General features: G+C 56.7%; 1 protein-coding gene across 2 annotated transcripts in view; it reads right to left on the reverse strand.

Annotated features, from left to right (window-relative positions):
• ARNT2 (aryl hydrocarbon receptor nuclear translocator 2) overlaps window positions 1-15,654 on the reverse strand; it is a 132,092-nt gene extending 116,438 nt beyond the window's left edge. For both annotated transcript variants that reach the window (XM_062206345.1, XM_062206343.1), the window contains exons 1-2: window positions 15,542-15,654; window positions 8,498-8,545 (exon numbers count right to left, since the gene is read on the reverse strand). In XM_062206345.1, the coding sequence (XP_062062329.1) occupies window positions 8,498-8,545; window positions 15,542-15,654 (161 nt within the window). The remainder of the gene's footprint in view (window positions 1-8,497; window positions 8,546-15,541) is intronic.
• Window positions 15,655-17,877: the final 2,223 nt, after the last annotated feature.

Genomic DNA, 17,877 nt, shown 5'->3' on the forward strand with positions numbered 1-17,877 from the left:
TATGAACTAAGAAGTTAGCAGCAGGAGGTCAGAAGAACTGAGCGCTGCCAGTCACTGGCATCCGGATTTCATTGCTAAGTGTCAGAAAAACGAGGGAGCTTCCAAAACTTGGCGGAACTGTGTATTATGGAAAATCAACGTATGAATTTCAGAAAAATTTTGGGCACATAGTGAAAGTGTCTTTAAATTCTATTCTGTAGACTTTTTGGAGTACGTGTGTCCGGTTCCACTGCCTGCGTACGTGTGTCCGGATCCACTGCCTGCGTACGTGTGTCCGGATCCACTGCCTGCGTACGTGTGTCCGGTTCCACTGTGACGCCCCCATGCAGGGAGCAGGAGAAGAACGAGCCACCTGTTAGCACAGAAGGGGCCACATCTGGGAGGCCAAGGCTGCCTCCGGCTCAGTGTGTGCTGGGGGGAGCTGCAGGGGCGACGCTGGCGTCTGCGTTGAGAGCGCCCCCATGCTGTCATGCCTGTGTAGCTTCAAGACAGCAATTTGCCCCTGCGTAGTTGCAAGCAGGGCTAGTGACTCAGCACGTGGCAAGCACAGCTGTTGGCTTCAAAGACAGCTCCTTGTGGGCCCAGAAGACCCAGAGTCTGGCGCTGGGACACGCTGGTGGAGATTAGGAGGCCAGGATCACGGGAAGAAGAGGTGCAAGTGACTGTATGTGCTTGGAAACTTGGGTTTCCTCCCAGCTCTGCTCCAAAGGGGACCTCCTAAGCTGAATCAGAACAGCGAGAATTTTGTAAAGCCTCAATAAAGAGCATCCCTAAACTCAGCAAACGGCAGCTGAGTCTCCCATCTCCCACGGGGAGGGAACTGAGACCCAGCACAGGCAGACTGAACGCGACCGCCCCTACGCCGGGGGCACTCCTCCATCACTGCGGACCTGCTGGAGACCCAGGAAACACCATGCTGGGTGCCGGGGGACAGTGCTGTGCAGGACAGAGAGCTCAGAGGCCAGCAGGGGCCACAGAGAGTGAGCAGGTGCAGGCACGGTCCCTGGGCTGTTCCCTTGGAGCCTGTGGGGGTAAGGAAGAGGATGCTGTGCATGTGCGCATGATGGGGAGACGGGCCGAGCAAAAGTCCCAGGGCACCCAAGGACCCCAAGCAGCTCTGAAAGCCCCCAGGCAGGTCCAGTTTGCAAGAAACCTGATGCCTTCCCTTGCTTCTTTTCGCCCATGTCAAGGCCGTGGACACCTAAGGGCAGCAAGTGGACTAACCTGGTCTAACAGGGGCGCAAGCCAGGCCCAGCTGCAGCCAGGGACGCCTCACTGCCATGGTGCAAATCTGAGAAGTCAGCACTTGAACAGCAGCGCTGGCGGCCACAGCTCACTGCCAGCTCCATCGCGACGCAGGGCACAGGGGGACGCTCTGCAGAGCAGCCATGCCACCACTGCCCCAGGGCTGCGACGCCTCAGCCTGTGCTTCTACCTCCTGGGAGCCACATGGCGCCTCCAGACCTCCGCGGCCCCAGCAATAGAGAACAAGCAAAAGTTTCTTCCTGCCCCAGGTAAGTGTCTCCAAGCAGGTGCATGCTCAGAGCCACCAGGCTGGGGACGGGCCTTGGACAAGGCACAGCACCCACACATTTCCCCAAATGGCATCAGCACACAGCATCTGGCCGTCCTCACTCCTCTCTGGAGGAGGGAAGAAGCATCCTTCAGGGCCGCCACTCCAGTGTTGCGGGGGCCACTAGGCCAAGGGAAAGCCATTTGGGAAGCCCGATCGTGGCTGGCCCCAGGCCTGCAGGGGGCACCCACGAGAGGACCCGGCTGGGAAGTCTTGCCAGTGTCCGAGGCTTCTCCAGGAAGGAGAAGGATGATCCCTCCTTAGTGGGGAGAGGGGCAGGCACCCATCCACAGCAGCTACAAGGGACCCGTATGTCTATGCTGAGTACGGGGCTCACGCAAACACAGGGAGGAGTGGCGTAGTGGGCTAAACCTCCAACTGTGGTGCCAGCATCCCATGTGGGCGCCAATTCATGTCCCAGCTTCTCCACTTCTGATCTAGCGCTCTGCTACGGCCTGGGAAAGCAGTGGAAGATGGCCCAAGTGCTTGGGCCCCTACACCCACATGGGAGACCAGGAAGAAGCTCCTGGCTCCTGGCTTCGGATAGGTCCAACTCTGGCCATTGTGGCCATTTGGGGAGTGAACCAGCAGATGGAAGACCTCTCTGTCTGTTTGTAATTCTACCTCTCAAATAAATAAATAAAAATCTCAATAAACAAAACAAAAGAAAAGAAAGCAAGCCCAGATCCTCCAAAGACAGGCCCAGGCCCAGTGCCTTGGGTGATGCTGCTCCCAGAACACACCAGCAGGTGTCCCTGGCTCGACCATCGGTGCGTGGCATCCACACAGCCACCCACAGGAAACAGCTCCTCTGACTGTGGGAGAGGAGGCTGCGGCTCCGAGAGCGCACTGACTCCAGGCGAGCTGGGCCCGGCTGCCCCAGGAGCTGCTGCTGCGTCTCGCACTCCTGTTCCACTGCAGAGCCCAGCGGAGCCCAGACTCGGAGCTACAGCTCCCGGACACAGCGAGCGGCTCTGTGGGGAAGGCCAATGCCTGCAGCTTCCACAGACACAGCCCGGGACACCTAGAGATTGCAGAAAGCATGATGCCTCGCTCCCTCCACCAAGCCCAGAGCTACCCGGGTGATAGCAACTGGAATCCGGGTGAATCCGCTCAGCAGAAAATCGCAGGGGGACAGGGTCGGCGAATATGGCAAGAAAGGCATCCAGTGCCGGCCAGCCACCTCGGATGTCGAGACCCAAACACCTCACGTCAAGAAATGAGCAGTCTGTAGAGGCCTGATCCTAAGAGAGCTCACGCCAGCGCCTCCCAGCCCAGTACCAGCCCTGGCCCCCTGAAAGGGCAGGGGCTCTCCCTGCTCACGGCTGCCCTGCACCAAGTCCTCACCAGCTCCTCTGCAGTGCTTTCTGTTCATCGACAGCAGCATGGGGAGGTGGGGAGGGAGGGAGGAAGCTTAGAGGGCTGGCCGGGCACTCGGAGCCACAGCGTGGACACCTCACCCCACGGAGCGCAAAGGCTCGGCTGGTGTCGCTCTGCTTTAAGGTAACATCCCAAAGCCCCTGCCACGTGCCCCCACAGGCTGGCTGCTAAGATCAAGGCAGACAAAACAGGCTAACCCCCACTGCTGCCTGGCCAGCCCCTCTGTGAAGTCCTTTGAGGGCCGGGGGCTTGGCCCAGCAGTTAAAGACTCAACCTGGGATGCCAGCACCCCGTGTGCACAGGACTGCCTGGCTTTGAGACCTGGCTCTGCTTCCGATTCCAGCTCCCTGCTAACGTGCATACACCGCAGGCAGTGGCCCTAGTACTTGGGTACCTGCCATGCACATGGGAGACCCGGATGGAGTTCCCAACTTCAGGATTTGGCCTGGCCCAGCTCAGGCTGTTCCAGGCACTTCGGGGAAATGAATCAGTGGATGGGAGTCCTCTCTATCTGTCTCTCTGCCTTTCAGATTAAATAAATAAATACCAAGTGCTTTGAGCATTTTTTTTTTCCACCCAGAAATGCAGTAAGCAGCTCTGTAAGCTAAGCTGACAGACCAAGAATTCTGGGAACCAGCAATGCATTCTGTGCCAAGAAAGATCTCCCCAGGACACACCCACCTTGCATAGTTTTCCCTGCCCAGAGGGTTTTGATTATCATACCTACAAACACAACAGGGTGGGATGCATAGAAAGATTAAAACAGCATCCCCATAATCTATAAAGCCAGCGGGAATGTCTGCCAGCTGAAATACCATTAAAAAAAAAAAAAAGGATCAACAGGTTTGATAGCAAAAGGTCAAGGTGCGGACACCTTCCTGTGGTGGACGCCTTGACTTTGAGTCCACTGGCCGCATTCTACAATGTGCAAGGAATGACACAACCTCCCCAGGACACAGCTGGGAGATGCAACCTCCCCAGGGCACAGCCTATGGCAAGGGGGCTTTAATTCCAGGCTCTTCGGAGGCCCCAGGGCCCTAAGCCCTAGATCTGAATCCATAGCGATAAACATGGGAACCCCTCAGAAAGGTCTTGAGGTCAAGAGCAGATCTGAATCCAGCGAAGCTCAAGTTGATGGGGCCTGCGTTGTGGCGCAGTGGGTTAAGCTGCCGTCCGCAATGCCCACACCCCGTAGTGGAGCACAGGTTCCAGCCCTGGCTGCTGCATTCCTGATTCAGCTCCTTGCTAATGCACCTGGGAACACAGCAGAAGATGGCCCAAGCACCCACATGGGAGACCCGGATGGAGCTCCTGGCTCCTGACTTCAGCTTGGCCCAGACTTGGATTTTGTGGCCATTTGGGAAAATGAACCAACAGACGGAAGATCTCTCTCTCCTCTTTCTCTCTGTCTCTGTCTCTGTCTCTCTCTCTCTCTCACACACACACACACTCTCTCTCTACCTCTCAAGTAAATAAATAAATAAATCTTTCAAAACTAGGTTGGTGTCAGGCAGTGACAAGAATTCGTTTTAGGAATGAAAGTGTGGTGGTCCCTAAGTTATACACTTCAGATAAAAAAGACATTCCCTGTATGTAGAAAGTCAGGACACAGTGGGTTAAGGAAATGTTGCACACAGATGGGGGTACTGCACAAAATTTGTGGAACATGGCATTGTAACTTCATTTTGGTGGAAAAAAAAAAAGAACGAGGTCTGTATGAACCCTCCCAGGTTTCATTGCCAGCATCAAGGGGCTCTGTCCACCTGGGAGGTGGGTGCCCATCCTGGCTGCATGTCCTTCATCCCCACACTCGGGGAGAGCCCAGGAGTGGGGTGGGGCCTCTGCCTCCTTCCATTGCCCTCTGGGTTGATCCACTCTCTGGAGAGTCCCAGGGTTTCCTCCTGCGCCTGCAGTGGGGCCAGCGGCCAGCAGGGGGTGGATGGGGTCCCACTGAACACTGCTTCCCAGGCGGCACGGGTGACATCCCAGAGCCGAGCCGGCACCAACACCACCGTAGTGGCACACTGCTCCCTTCCCTTCCCGTGGCCTACGTCTGGACGAGAACTTTCACAAAGCTCACGGGAGACTGAGAGCCAGACAGAAGTCTGTGTTGGTGCAAAACCCGAGTTTGAATTCCACGCGTGCCGCACACAAGGATCTTCCCAGTGAACTCAGAGTGTTCCGGACACAGGGAGCCCAGCTCCCCCCGCTGCTGGGACGGAAGACTTGGAGGCTGCCATTCTGAGAGGTGGGCCTGAGGAGGTGCCCGGAGCGTTCAGACCCAGCTGGGCGAGAGGCCGGTCTGCCTGCACCCACTCCCTGCTCTGAGCTGGGACCAGCCGCCCCTACACCCTGGAGGCCCTCCATCACGGGCAGCACTGGCTGCCCACGCATCCTGCGTCCAGCACGAGCAGGTGCACGCCCATTCTCTGCCCCCAGGCTTCCCTTCCTCCTGCCCCTCAGCCAGCCTCCCCCAGGGCCGCAGCCTCTCACGGACTGACCACAACTTCCTGCTCTCCCGGCCTCTCAGACTCCCACAAAGCCAGAGGGACACTTTGGCCACATTCAGCCTCCAGCCCTCCCCTGCCCCCACTGCCGTTGGGCCCTTGGCCTCTTCATCCCCGCTCCCAGCAAATCTTAACCCCTTCAACCCAGCTCCCCAGCTGCACCGCACCTGTCGACCCACAGCCCTTGAGCCCAGGAGATGCCGGCACCCCTGACCCTAACCGGCTAGAAAGCCCAACATGGAGATGGACAGGTGCCACCTCTTGTTTGGAGCCCACCACGTGAGGCCACGGTGGAGGGTTTTCACGACCCCTCCTCCTGAGCCCTGCCCGCCTCTCACACTCACTGTGTGACTCAGACCCCCCACAACACATAGCCGACGGCGCCAACGACATGGAAGCCACGGGAGTGCATCCCCCGACTTCGAGAGCTGCCCACTGAGCGCCGGCTGCAGCTCCTCCCCCTGGCTCTCGCGTGGGGCTCGAACCCTGGGATCCATCCCACCCTCCAGGGCTCTGGCACCCTCAGTCCTCGCCTCCTCCTGTGAGGCGTTCCCAGCCTCCACATCATTCATGGCACGCCCTCCCCGAGCCCTGCACGCCTCGTCTGTCTTCACACCCATCCACGCTGCTCCAAGACTTGTCCCCACTCATTTCCTCCTCTGCTGGGGAGCCCCCAGCCCCGCTTCAGTACAGGTCTGTGCCCACCATCACCACTGATGTCCCTGTGAGTCTGTGTGGGGGGAGGGAACCCCCAAGGGTTGGCAGAGCCACGTCCTGCATGTCACAGCCCCAGATCAGCACGTGTCATGGGTGGGAGAGACAGCTCAGGCCTTGGGACACGGTGAAAGTGGCCTGAGGACTGAGCAGGCGCTGGGAGGTGTGTGCGTGTGTGTACGTGTGCACCTGTGTCCAGATGAGTGGCACCCATGTGAGGTCAGGTGGCACAGGCAGCCTCACGCTCACTTCTCTGTCCCCTCTGAGGCCGGTGGGGTTGGGCACAGCTGTGATAAGGTGAGAACCACACCAGGTTGGCAGTGAGTCCACTCCTACGTGACCATGGCTGTATCCCTCAAACATGTGAGCCGTGAGATCTGTAAATGGAGAGGACGTTGGAACTGGGGCCCACGCTTGAGAAACACTGGCAAAGCTGAACACCTAGTGGGAGACAGAAATGGTGGCACGGCACCTGCCCAGATGCTCAGCCAATGGCCATGCCAAGGTGGCCGCCGGCTCACGCCTCAGCACCCACGTGCTCCAGGCCTCCTTTGATGGGCTGCGGACAGAGGAGCGGCCCCAGGCGCCTCGCCACCACGGGCCAGAGCCCAGGTGACCATCCTCCATCCTGCCGTGGTATGGTGAGGTGGCCTCTGGGATCCTACACACTCAGCTCTTTAAGTAACACATGTGTGGGAAGCACGCCCCAGCTTCTCTTTCTCTCTCTCTCTCTCTCTCTCTCTCTCTCTCTCTCTCTCATTTGTAGTGTGGAGGGGGAAGGATACAGCTTGTAGAAGCCCAGGTCTGATCCCTGACTGTGTCAGCACTGGCAGACTCATGAGTTGGTTATACAGTCTAGGGTTTCTGTCTCCCTGGGGTCGGGCCTAAGACAGCCGGCTCTTTGTTTGCCTGCTCTGTTATTGACATTGACCTTCAGTGTCACACAGCTGTCACTCCTCATCTCGGTCCCGGGAGCCCGGGAATCACCATTTCCTGAGGGCAGTGTGCTCTGGAATGTTGTCTCAAGGGGGATTGACACAGCAGAATCAAAGCGACTGCTTCTCCTAGAGGGGGCCGCGGACAGCAGGAGAACCCCGGCACCCGTATTTCAGAGGTTCACGAACACAGGGACCCCTGCTCCTACAATGTAACCTGAGAGACGGGTGGACATCCAGGCCAGGGAAGGAACAATGCAGGCCTTTGTGGTGCAAACGCTTGTCTTGATGCTAAACTCCAAGGTCATCAGCGAGCGAAATGCAGAGGAAGGGTCCCCTCTATGGCCGCACCCCAAGCTGAAGCTGGAAGAAGGAAGGTGAGGGTCTCCCGCAGGGCAGTTTGCTGTGGATGTGGAGACTGGGAATCCCCAGAAAGTTGCAAGGTCAATGTCCTCGTCGGACCCGTGGGAAAGGGAGCTGGAGTGACAACCACAACCATGTCGGCTGAGAGCCGAAGGCACCACACCATGGGAACCAGCAGCCCGGGGTGCGTCCCTGGGCTCAGCGCTCCTTCTCAACGCTGCTGCAAACAATGGAGACCCTAGGGCGTCCCCACCGGTGGGGGCGTCCAGGAGAAAAACCACTGTCACCTGCATCAAGGTTTCAAGTTCACCAAGCACCGCGGGCGCAAGGAAGGCTTGGAGGTCTGGCTGACGGGCAGGAATGTCAAGGCATGGAAAACTGCACGCAGATGGGAATTTTGCTCAGAACGATGGAATTATCTGTGCTTGTGCATCGCATTGCCAAAGTGCCTATCATACCTGAAGCAAAGCAAAAGCAAACAAAAGTCTCGAGGCTGGGTTTGTCTTATCTTTCATGCATGTCCCGGACAGATCGGTCCCAGCCGCTGTGATCTCTGCCTGGTGACGGCTGCACCAGAGCCCGGCTCCAGATGCTGCCACATGGCCAGTGAGGGACACGGTCCTTAGAACACAAGCCAAGGTTTATAGCCTGCACTCGGGAACGGGGCCACCCATATTTCTCCTTATTTTCCATGGACGCAAAAAAAAAAAAAAAAAAAAAAAAAAAAGGACTTATCTTTCTCTCAACTGGAACTCTAGGTCTGTCTTTTCCAAAGGAATGCATTAAAGTTGGCAGGCACTGTTCAACTTCAAAAGCAAACAGAGTTAAGAACTTGCAGCCGAATGTTCTGATAGTTGAGGCTGGGGCCAAGCTTGGCCGACGCAGGCACACGAGGAGGGCACGAGAGGGACAGAACCCAACCACGTCTTCTTCCCCAGCAAACGACAGGAAACCCCTCTACACCCCAGCACGGTGATTGTTGGCGGCTGTCCCCCTTCAATCGTGGGGAAGTGAAATCAGCTTACCTTGAGAATTTACTGGGGCCTTCGCCATCTTCGTCGTCAAAGTCCATCCTGCAAAGGCAAGAGCACAAGTGTGCATTGGTCACGGGTGGGACATTTTACCGGGAACGTGACCTGCTGGCACAAAGGGAGACTTAATCAATCAGGAGGATGTGCAACCGTCCCAGGCTTTGGCTGTGCTCCAAGCAGGATCTCAGGGCCGGCACCTGGGAGGCCGGCATCTCATCTGGGCGCTGGTTTGAGTCCCGACTGCTCCACTCCTTGCGCTTGCACCTGGGGAAGCCGCAGAGGATGGCCCAATACTCCCACGTGGGAGACTGCAATGGCGTTCCAGGCTCCTGGCTTCAGTCTGACCCAGCCCTGGCCAATGCAGCCACTGGGGAGTGAACCAACAGATGGAAGATCTCTCTCTCTCTATCTCACCTTCTCTCTCTGTAACTCTGCCTTTCAAATAAATAAACATAAAAGAAACCTTTTTTAAAAAAGCAATCAAACAGGCTCAAGAAAGGCAGGGGTCATGTGGAAGGTCTTCAGTACGAGAGCCACGGGGGACCATTGGCAATGCCTGGGTCCCAGCTGCCACCGAGATGGCGGTGTTCTGGCTACACAGGAAAGGTCAGCATGCTTGCTTCTCTCCAGCTTTGGGGATACCTGCTCCCCGGGCATCATTTCTTCCACACGGAGATGTCCCTTTTTTATTTTATGGTGTGCTAACAGATACAACAAGCTCAGGGCCAGTTCTATGGTGTAGCAAGTTAAGCCTGTGCCAGTTTGAGTCCTGGCTGCTCCACCTCCTATCCAGCTCTCTGCCAGCGGCCTCGGAAAAGCAGAAGATGGCCTGTTTGGGCCTCGCCCCCTACCTGGGAGACCCGTATGAAGCTCCTGGCTCCTGGTTTTGATCCAGCTCAGTCCTGGCCATTGCAGCCATCTGGGAAGTGAACCGGCTGGTGGAGGATCCCTCACTCTCTGTGTGTCTGTCCTTCTCTGTCCGTAACTCTGACTTTCAAAGCCAATACATCAACCTTTTCTTTTACAAAGAAGAAAGCGCCAAGGGCTCTGAAAACAGGGCTTTGGGCGGGATACAGGGATTACCAGGCGCGAGACGGCACCGTGACTCTGAGTCTTGAGAACTGGGCTGGTCTCTGTGAGCCACGGTGTAAAGGGCACCGGAGGCCACGTCCCATGCACTCCAGGGTCAAACAAGGGGCTGTTGTTGATGGGGGAGCAGTCGTTTGGGGGTCTAAGCTACTCAATTTGGCCATCTGTTGAAACACACAATGCACTAAGGATTCCCACTTCCCTGGGCCTCTCAGTACATACACAAAATCAGGCCTCCATAGCAACTGGCTTCACTGATATCCCAAACCCTCCAGTACCCCTGAGGATGCTGGGCAGGGGGAACTGGCTGGTATCCAGTGCACCCAGGGTCTTGGGGATGGAAGTGAGAAATCACAAAGCTGGCTTGGCTCTCCTGGACTGCCGAGCTGAGTGGGGTGCATTGGATCTCGGAGTCCCATTCTCGGGGCTCCTGAGTGAAGGCATGAAGCAGGGGCCTAGTGGGATCCAGGCAGAAGTGAGGCCGGCCTGCCGGGCAACCCAGGTTGGAGAAATCCCTCATCTAAGCAGCTCAGTACAAGGAGGGAGTGAACACTCAAAGTCCACAGCTCAGAGGCCAGGGCTGTAGCCTCCAGTTCCATGGGCCATGCTCCAGTGGCTACCGGGTGACCCAGGGCAGGCCCAGGGCTCAGGAGCCGCCAAGCTGCAGCGGGAGAGCCATCATCTGCCCACAGTGCACCCAGGAGGCCCCACGGGAGGGAAACCACATTCTGCGGGCTTGGGGTAGCTTGAGGGGCCCAGGGGCTGGGATCAGGTAAGGCAAAGGAAAGTTTTCTTCGCAAAAATAGCATCCATTGTCTGTTTGTGATTTGTTCCACGCTCAGGGCAGCCAGAGTTCTGGGCATGGTTTAGCCTAGGCTAAAACGGTCAGATCCCCCGCCAATTTGGGATCCTGGGTTCTCAGACACAAGGGTTAGCAACCGCTGAGAGTTAAATGACCAAAGGAACCAGGTGAGCCAAGAAGATGACAGGGATGGGAACAGAAAGGCTTGTCGAGGAGAAAGCTAGTAGGACAGGGGAAGCTCTGTGCAAACTCCACACACTTGTCGCTCCAGGAGTCAGACAAGCACCTGCACAGGGCCGTCTGGAAAATCAGGCCGAGAGTGGGTGATGCCCGCCAAAAGCAGGGCGCCCAAATCCGCACAACCGCAGAACCACACTGCCACCTAGTGTTCATTTTGGGAAGAGCGACTTCGCTGTCCACAGGGATGTAAGTTACTAAACACCCCAGAGCTGTCAGAAGCATTTCAGTGTTAGGGAGGAAAAAAAACATGGTACTCACAAAATTCCCAAGAATTCCTGCAAGCATCTCGCAAGACCTCAAGCAGGTGCGTGACCAGTCTTTTATTTTATTTTATTTATTTATTTGAGAGGAAGTTACAGAGAGGGAGAGACAGAAAGACCAGTTCACTCCCCAGATGGCCACAACGGCTGGAGCTGAGTCGATCTAGCCAGGAGCTTCTCCCAGGTCTTCCACGCAGGTGCAGGGGCCTGGTACCTGGGCCATCTTCCACTGCTTTCCCAGGCCATAGCGAAAGCTGGATCAGAAGTGGAGCAGCTAGGACTTGAACTGGTGTCCATATGGGATGCCGGCACTACAGGCGGAGGCTTAGCTCCCTACGCCACAGCGTCAGCCCAACCTCAGTTATCTTTAAGGTTCCTTTAGCTGCACTTGACACGAGTGTGATCGTCAGGTTCCTTCTTGAGAGATGTCACTCACAAGCTGGCCCTCGCTTCTCAGCCTGCATGATCTTCAGGGTGCTTAGGGTAGCACTGTCCTGTCTGGGATTCCAGGGGTTCCTGGGCCCAGGACTTCAGTGCAATAACTGAGGGAGTCACAGGCAAACAGGACAAGGGATCACTCCTAGCCTTAGCAGAGCCAGGTATGTTTTTACCAAAGCCAGTCTGCTCCCAATGGAGCAGATAAATGGGGACATGAGCCATGGGGTGCAGGGTCCTGGCCTGGCCAGCTGTGGCTCTAGCAAGCTGAAACTATCGGAAAGCAGTGGCCCTGCCTGACGCCCAGAGTTTTCTTAAGTCCAGGGAACCAGGATCCATCAAGAAAAAAAAAATGAGGAACCGGGCACCTGCGCCTCCTAACTGGGTGATTGACTGCACATGTGCAGATGTCGGAGTTAGTGACTCTGAAAAACTCAATGTGGAGTGAACTCAAGAGGAAATCAGGACCCCCAACGATTGTTCAAATCCTCAGGATGGCTCATCCCTCCCCAAAACAGTTTCTGGGCTTCGGCAGCTCAGAGCAAACTCTGATCGTCACGATGCTGCCACCTTGGGGTTTTCTGTTGCCACTGCAAGGTCTCTGCCTTAATAGGACCTCGAGAAGCAATGCCAGTTTCTCCAGCTATCAAAAGTCTAAGGACATCATCTTTTGTCTCGCGTCTTTTGTGTGCTTTAATATACTGAAGCATCTATATGCTGAGAGACCTCAAATGTGAATGCGAGGTCCTACTGAACTCGGTTTAAAGAACTCTTTGCAATGAGTGGATGCAATGAGTGGATGCAATGAGTCTTTAAGAGCTGAGCTGAAAAGGCACTTGCGCTCACATTGCTGTCAACAAGACTGCACTCATACGGGTGATAAAAAGACAAGACAGGGGCCTATGTTATGGCCCGGTGGGTAAAGCCGCCACCTCGGGCAGCGGCATCCAACATGAGCGCCTGTTCCAGTCCTGGCTGCTCCACTTCCAACCCAGCTCCTTAATAATGTACCTGGGAGGCAGCAGCTGATGGCCCAAGCGCTTGGGCCCCTGTCACTCAGCTGGGAGACCCAGGTGGAACTCCAGGTTCCTGGCTTTGGCTTGGCCCAGCCCCAGTCTTTGCATCCATTTGGGGAGTGAACCAGCAGATGGAAGATTCTCTCTCTCTCTCTCTCTCTCTCTCTCTCTCTCTCTCTCCCTCTCCACCCTATCCCTGTAACTCTGCTTTTCAAGTAAATAAATCTTTAGAAAAGCCAGGAGAGGCATTTCTGAGCTTGCCCTTAGTTAACAGAGAGCAACACGAATCTCCCAGCAGTGGTGATGTAATAATGATGACGACGCATCATGGAACGTGAGGCATCAGACAGAATTCATGGGCGCCCTGAAAAGACAGATGATCACGCCAGCAGGGCTGGGCTCACGGAGGCAGGCAAGGCCCTGGCCAGCCGGATGCTCCTGCCACCAAGACAGGAAGCCAGAGACGGGGGTGCTGGACGATGCTCAGTCTGCAGGGTCTGGAGCCGCAAGGCTGGCACGCGATGCTGATGGAGGGACACGCTCCAGCCGCCCACGAGGGTATGACACAGGGAGGCGCTTCCTGCTGGCCGTGCACAGTTGGAATTGCATTCTCCATCACTGGCCTATGGTAGAAGCCCAGTGTTGGACTCCCAGGCAGTAGGGAAGGACCGATGGATGTACATTTCCCATAACCTCCACCTGCCACGCCCAGTGGGGCTTAGCTCTGGGGGCAGGCACAGAGCCTAACAAACCCCTGTAGCTCGTTTCGAAGCCCCTCGCTGACACTATCGCTGAGATCAGAGAAGCTACTATAAGGATGCAGGTTAAAGGGCAGGTGCCTGGCCTGGCAGCTAAGACATCACCTGTACCTCCTCATCCTGCGCCAGAGTACCTGGATTCCAGTCCCAGCTCCGTTTCCAATTTTAGCTTCCTGCTAATCTGTACCCCGGGAGGCAGCAGGTGAGGGCTCAAGGACTTGGGAACCTGCCACTCACCCGGGAGACCTGGATGGAACTCCCAGCTCCTGGCTTTGGCCTGGCCCAGCCCCAACTGTTGCAGGCATTTGGGGAGTAAACCAGTAGATGGACGATCTCTCTCGTGTGTGTGTCTGTCTGTCGGTCTGTCTCTGCCTCTCCAGTAAGTTAAATGTCACCTTTTAATGCATCTCACGAGACCGGCTTCAGCTCATTCCTCACTTTAGAAAAACCCTGACACCACCCACTGCCAGGAGAGCCACAGCTCCCTAAGCTGCTGGCCGCCCAAGGCCATTGGGAAAGGGGGAAGACGGTTCAGCTTCCTGTCCACCATGCTGGCCAGGCATGTGGCCAGAGGACACAGGAGCCACCAGGGGTCAACCCTGGTGTGAAGCACGATCGTGGGGTGGGGGCTGCCCCCGTGGTGGGGCCGGGGGAGGGTCTTTGGCTGCCCCGGTTTCCCTCTCCCTGTCTCTTCCTTTCCCACTCCTTGTGTCTCTCCAAGGGCGTCCCTCCCCCTAGTCCGGAGAAGACAAGGCAGAACAGGGGCAAGAGGACAGGCACTTTGGGTGTGGCCACTGGGCCCTCTGCGGGGTCACCCATAGGACCGCGGGCTTCCTGGTGACCAAGGCTGCATCAGGACCAGGCTCCACTGTCGGCCAGCGCTAAGCTGCTATGGAGACTGCTCTGCAGAGTAGAGGTCTCCCTGGGACTTGGCAGAAGGAGCCGGGGTCGGGGGATGGTGTAGACCCCAAAAATGGGGACAACAGTGGACAGGCCCCGGGAGGAGCCCAGGCTCGCTGGGTGCACCGACAGTAGCTGCTCATCTTCCTGGGTCTCGCGTGCCTCTTCCTGATGTTTTTTCTCCTACGATTGGAAGAGGAAGTGAACTCTCTCAGCCCCGGCCCCAATGCCAGGCTGCGTGCGTGCGACCCAGCGGGGTGAGAGGCGGCTGGGGACCACAGAGTTGGGACTGAGCCCTGGGGCCAAGTCATCAGCTCAGGGAGGAATCGGAAGCCAGGGTCTGGACCCCGGCTCAGCGCAGACCAAGGACGGAAGGAGCCCCAGCCGGCTCCAGCCCAGGCCCTGCAGGAAGTGGGGGCGGAAGGGCGGGAGCGTTGCTGACCCAGCCCACGCCCTCCTCACCATCCTGTGCTGCTAACAGACGTGGGCGAGCATGGGGCTGCCAGCTGGGGCACAGAACACTGAGAGCTCATCTTCAAAGGCCTGCAGTCGTAAACAGTCGCTGGGTCAATGGGCTGACAGGGCACGCAGGCTGGGCCGGGCCGAGCGCCTGGTTAGCCAGCCTGGCTGTGTCTGGAGGAAGCAGCCCAGCAGCAGCCGGCAGGAGAGCGAGCTGCGTGTGTGGCCCCACAGCGACCCCGCAATGGCTGCTGGGCCTTTGTAAGACGCTCGCCAGTCTTGCAAACCTCAGCCTCCCCTCTCAAGGCTGCGCTCCACACACACAGCCGTCTTTCTCACCAGCTGAACTCCCAATGCTGCAGCCAGAACTCAGAGCAGGGGTCAGGACCCCACTTGGGACGTCCGGATCAGAGAGACTGGGGTCAAGTCCCAGCCTCCCGCTAACGTGCATCCTGGGAGGCGGGATCCTGATGGCTCAAGGATTTGGGTCCCTGCCACCCACGTGGGAGACCTGGATGGAACTCCCAGCTCCTGGCTTCTGCCTGGCCCAGCCCCAGCCATTGCAGGCATCTGGGGAGTGAACCATCACATGGAAGATCTGTGTGTGTGTATCTGTGTGTGTGTGAGAGAGAGAGAGAAAGACAGACAGAGAGAGAGAGAGAGAAAGTGAGTCCTGCCTAGGACAGTTTATACAAATAAATAAATGAGTGGGCTGGTGCTGTGGCATAGTGGGTTAATGCCCCAGCCTACAGCACCAGTATCCCATATGGGCACCAGTTCAAGTCCCGGCTGTTCCATTTCCAAACCAGCTCTTTGCTATGGCATGGAAAAGCAGGATCACAGAGCACACTCTCACCGCAAGGACAAGCAAGCACAAGTCCCCAGCTGGGCCCCCTGAAGCCCCAAACACTCCAAAGCCAACTCCATGTGCCTATTCAGAGATCTTGCAAAATCCAAACAGGATGCAAATGGCTGAGCTTTGATCCTGCAGGAAGGGGAGGAAATGTTCTTCTCCCAGGCCAAGAGCCTTGCTCCACAGTTAGAAAGCCCAGTTCCTGGACACGCCGCGGGCTGCTTACCCGGAACGCCGCTTTCCTCCGCGGGCGGGCACGGCCCCTGCCATCCTCACCTGTCCAGAGGCCGCCACGGGGGCCACAGGCAACACCACCGATCCCGGGATGTCAGAAGCCATTTCTGGAATGCAGCAGAGAAGAGGAGTTGTCAGGGCCAGGAGATCCCCAGGAAGCAGGAGCAGCATGTGGCTGGGGGGGGGGGGGGGGGCTCCGACTGGGCTCCCGCAGGCTGTACTGTCCATCAACAGGACTCCCGTACTCAGTGCTGGCAACAGTGGCTACAAAGACTCAGTGCCGTTTTAGCAGCTTCTGTAAAGGATGTCTGTGGCCTGGGCTGCGTGGCCAAGACCTGGGGTGGGGGTGGGGGTAAGGGAACCCATCACTGCTGGATGCACCCCGAGAGCCAGGGCCCTGCATCAGCCTTGCCCTGGGTGACAAGTCCAAGCACCCAAGCTGGCCCCACCCTCACTCTGGACTCAGAACCCGTGCATCCTGGAGCCCTGTCAGCCCCTCTGGTCAAGAGCAGGATGGTCCGTCCAGAACAGGTGAAAGACCCACTCCAGGCAGCACCAGGAGCCAGGGACCACAGCAGACGAAGGCGCCCCGGCTCGCTGTAGCCAAGGCTTTCCAGGAATGCACACTGATTTAAAGACCAGAGCAGCAGTAGATAAAGATACCCTTCCCGCAAGTCATGGCTAACACAGGTGGTATCTTACAAGCCAGACCCCCAAGGTCACGGGCAGCATCTCAGAACCCGCTCGGTTAAAGGGTTTCTGCTGTCCATCCCAGGGCAAGGTCAGTACTGGAAGTGGTGGTGTTCTTGGGAGTGACTTCCTCCCGGTTCGCTTTTCTGAGCTCAATTCTCACCCACCCACCGCAGAAGGGAAGCACCAGCCTACAAAGTATCTATTTCAATAAGTTAAGTTCAAGGTCCATATGGAGACCTGGGCCCCCGCTGGTGAGAAGGGGCGCCTGGTGACGGGGGCGGGGCACCTGCTGCACTTTGCTCTTCCAGGGGTGGGGGTGGGGGTGGGGGAATCCAGACAGCCGTGCGGCAGTCGACCCACAGTTACAACCACAGACACTGTGCTTCAGAAACACGTTCAAAGTCCAACTCGAGCCATGGCACTCACAACTCTTGAAGAATTCTAATAAACGAAATCTTGTTCGACTTTTGAGAACTATTACAGATTTTTGTTTTGTTTGTTGAACCAATGTTCAAATTGAAAAGTACTCCGGAGGGGAGGGAGGAATGCCTTCTTCAAAGCAACTGTCTCCTCTTTCATAAGCATTGTACGGGCTTGCAATAGCTAAGCCATGCGAATGGCAATGATCCAACCACCTTATTGCCTGCCTACTTCTGATAAGAAAGCTACTTTTTTCTTTTGAAACATGTCCACGTTAAGTCCCCAGATTGAAGGGCATGATTGTCGCTGCAGCAAACACAGCTGAAAATAAAAAGTCACTGCTTATTAAAATAAGTTCCACAGAGCAGGAGTCCTGGAAGGTTCTCTAAGGAAGGAAGCCCTAAGGTGAAACAAGTCGGGAAAAGCTGTGAGTTTAATCCCTTGCTTAGAGATTCCAACGGCCGTGAAAACACACCGAGGAGTCGGGAGGGAAGGAGCTTTTTAAACTCTGCTTCTCTCTGCACGTCACAGACGTCCCTCGTGGTGCAAAACTCTCCAAGTGTATTAGCTCGTGTCCCACCCACACTCCGCAGTTTAAAGCCAGCTGCCTCACTCCCACTCCCAGAGTTGAGGAAACTCTGGGCTGGAAAGAGATCTTGACTGAGTTTACAAAACTTTACTGAGTTTGCAAAAGCTAGAAGGGTTCGTCCCTTCCCTGTCCCAACTACCTCCCAGCTCAGCGTGGGAGTGGGTGAGGCGGGAGTATGCCAGGTGAATGGCACTCGTGGATCTAATCTCGCGAGAACACAAAAGTGCCTGTTGTGCCTCGACACCGGTAGCACAGCCTTGAGTGCCACACGGAAGGGTGAGGACCACCGAAGTCCAGCCCATTCTCAGACAGAGCCGGGGAGCAACGCGAAGACAGTGAAGGGGGGGTCACATGGGTGCCCCCAGTGGGCCAGGGCCCGAGGCAGACCAGAAGCAGACCCATCTGTTCAGCCTCCCAGCCAAAGGGCCACCCTCCTGAGTGCAGGCACACCCTGCCTGTACCCTCGGACCCTCCATGCGTTGTGCACGATACCACGTGCACGTCAACAGGTGGGCTCTCCCATGGAGAAGTCTCACACGTGTCGGGCACCATGCTCAGAGATAACTCAATCATGCGTGTGCCAGGCACCCAGTGCCCCACACAAACGCACCACATAACCTAAGAAT

This window comes from Lepus europaeus, chromosome 11 (genome assembly GCF_033115175.1).
Source record: "Lepus europaeus isolate LE1 chromosome 11, mLepTim1.pri, whole genome shotgun sequence".
Taxonomy (NCBI): Eukaryota; Metazoa; Chordata; class Mammalia; order Lagomorpha; family Leporidae; genus Lepus; species Lepus europaeus.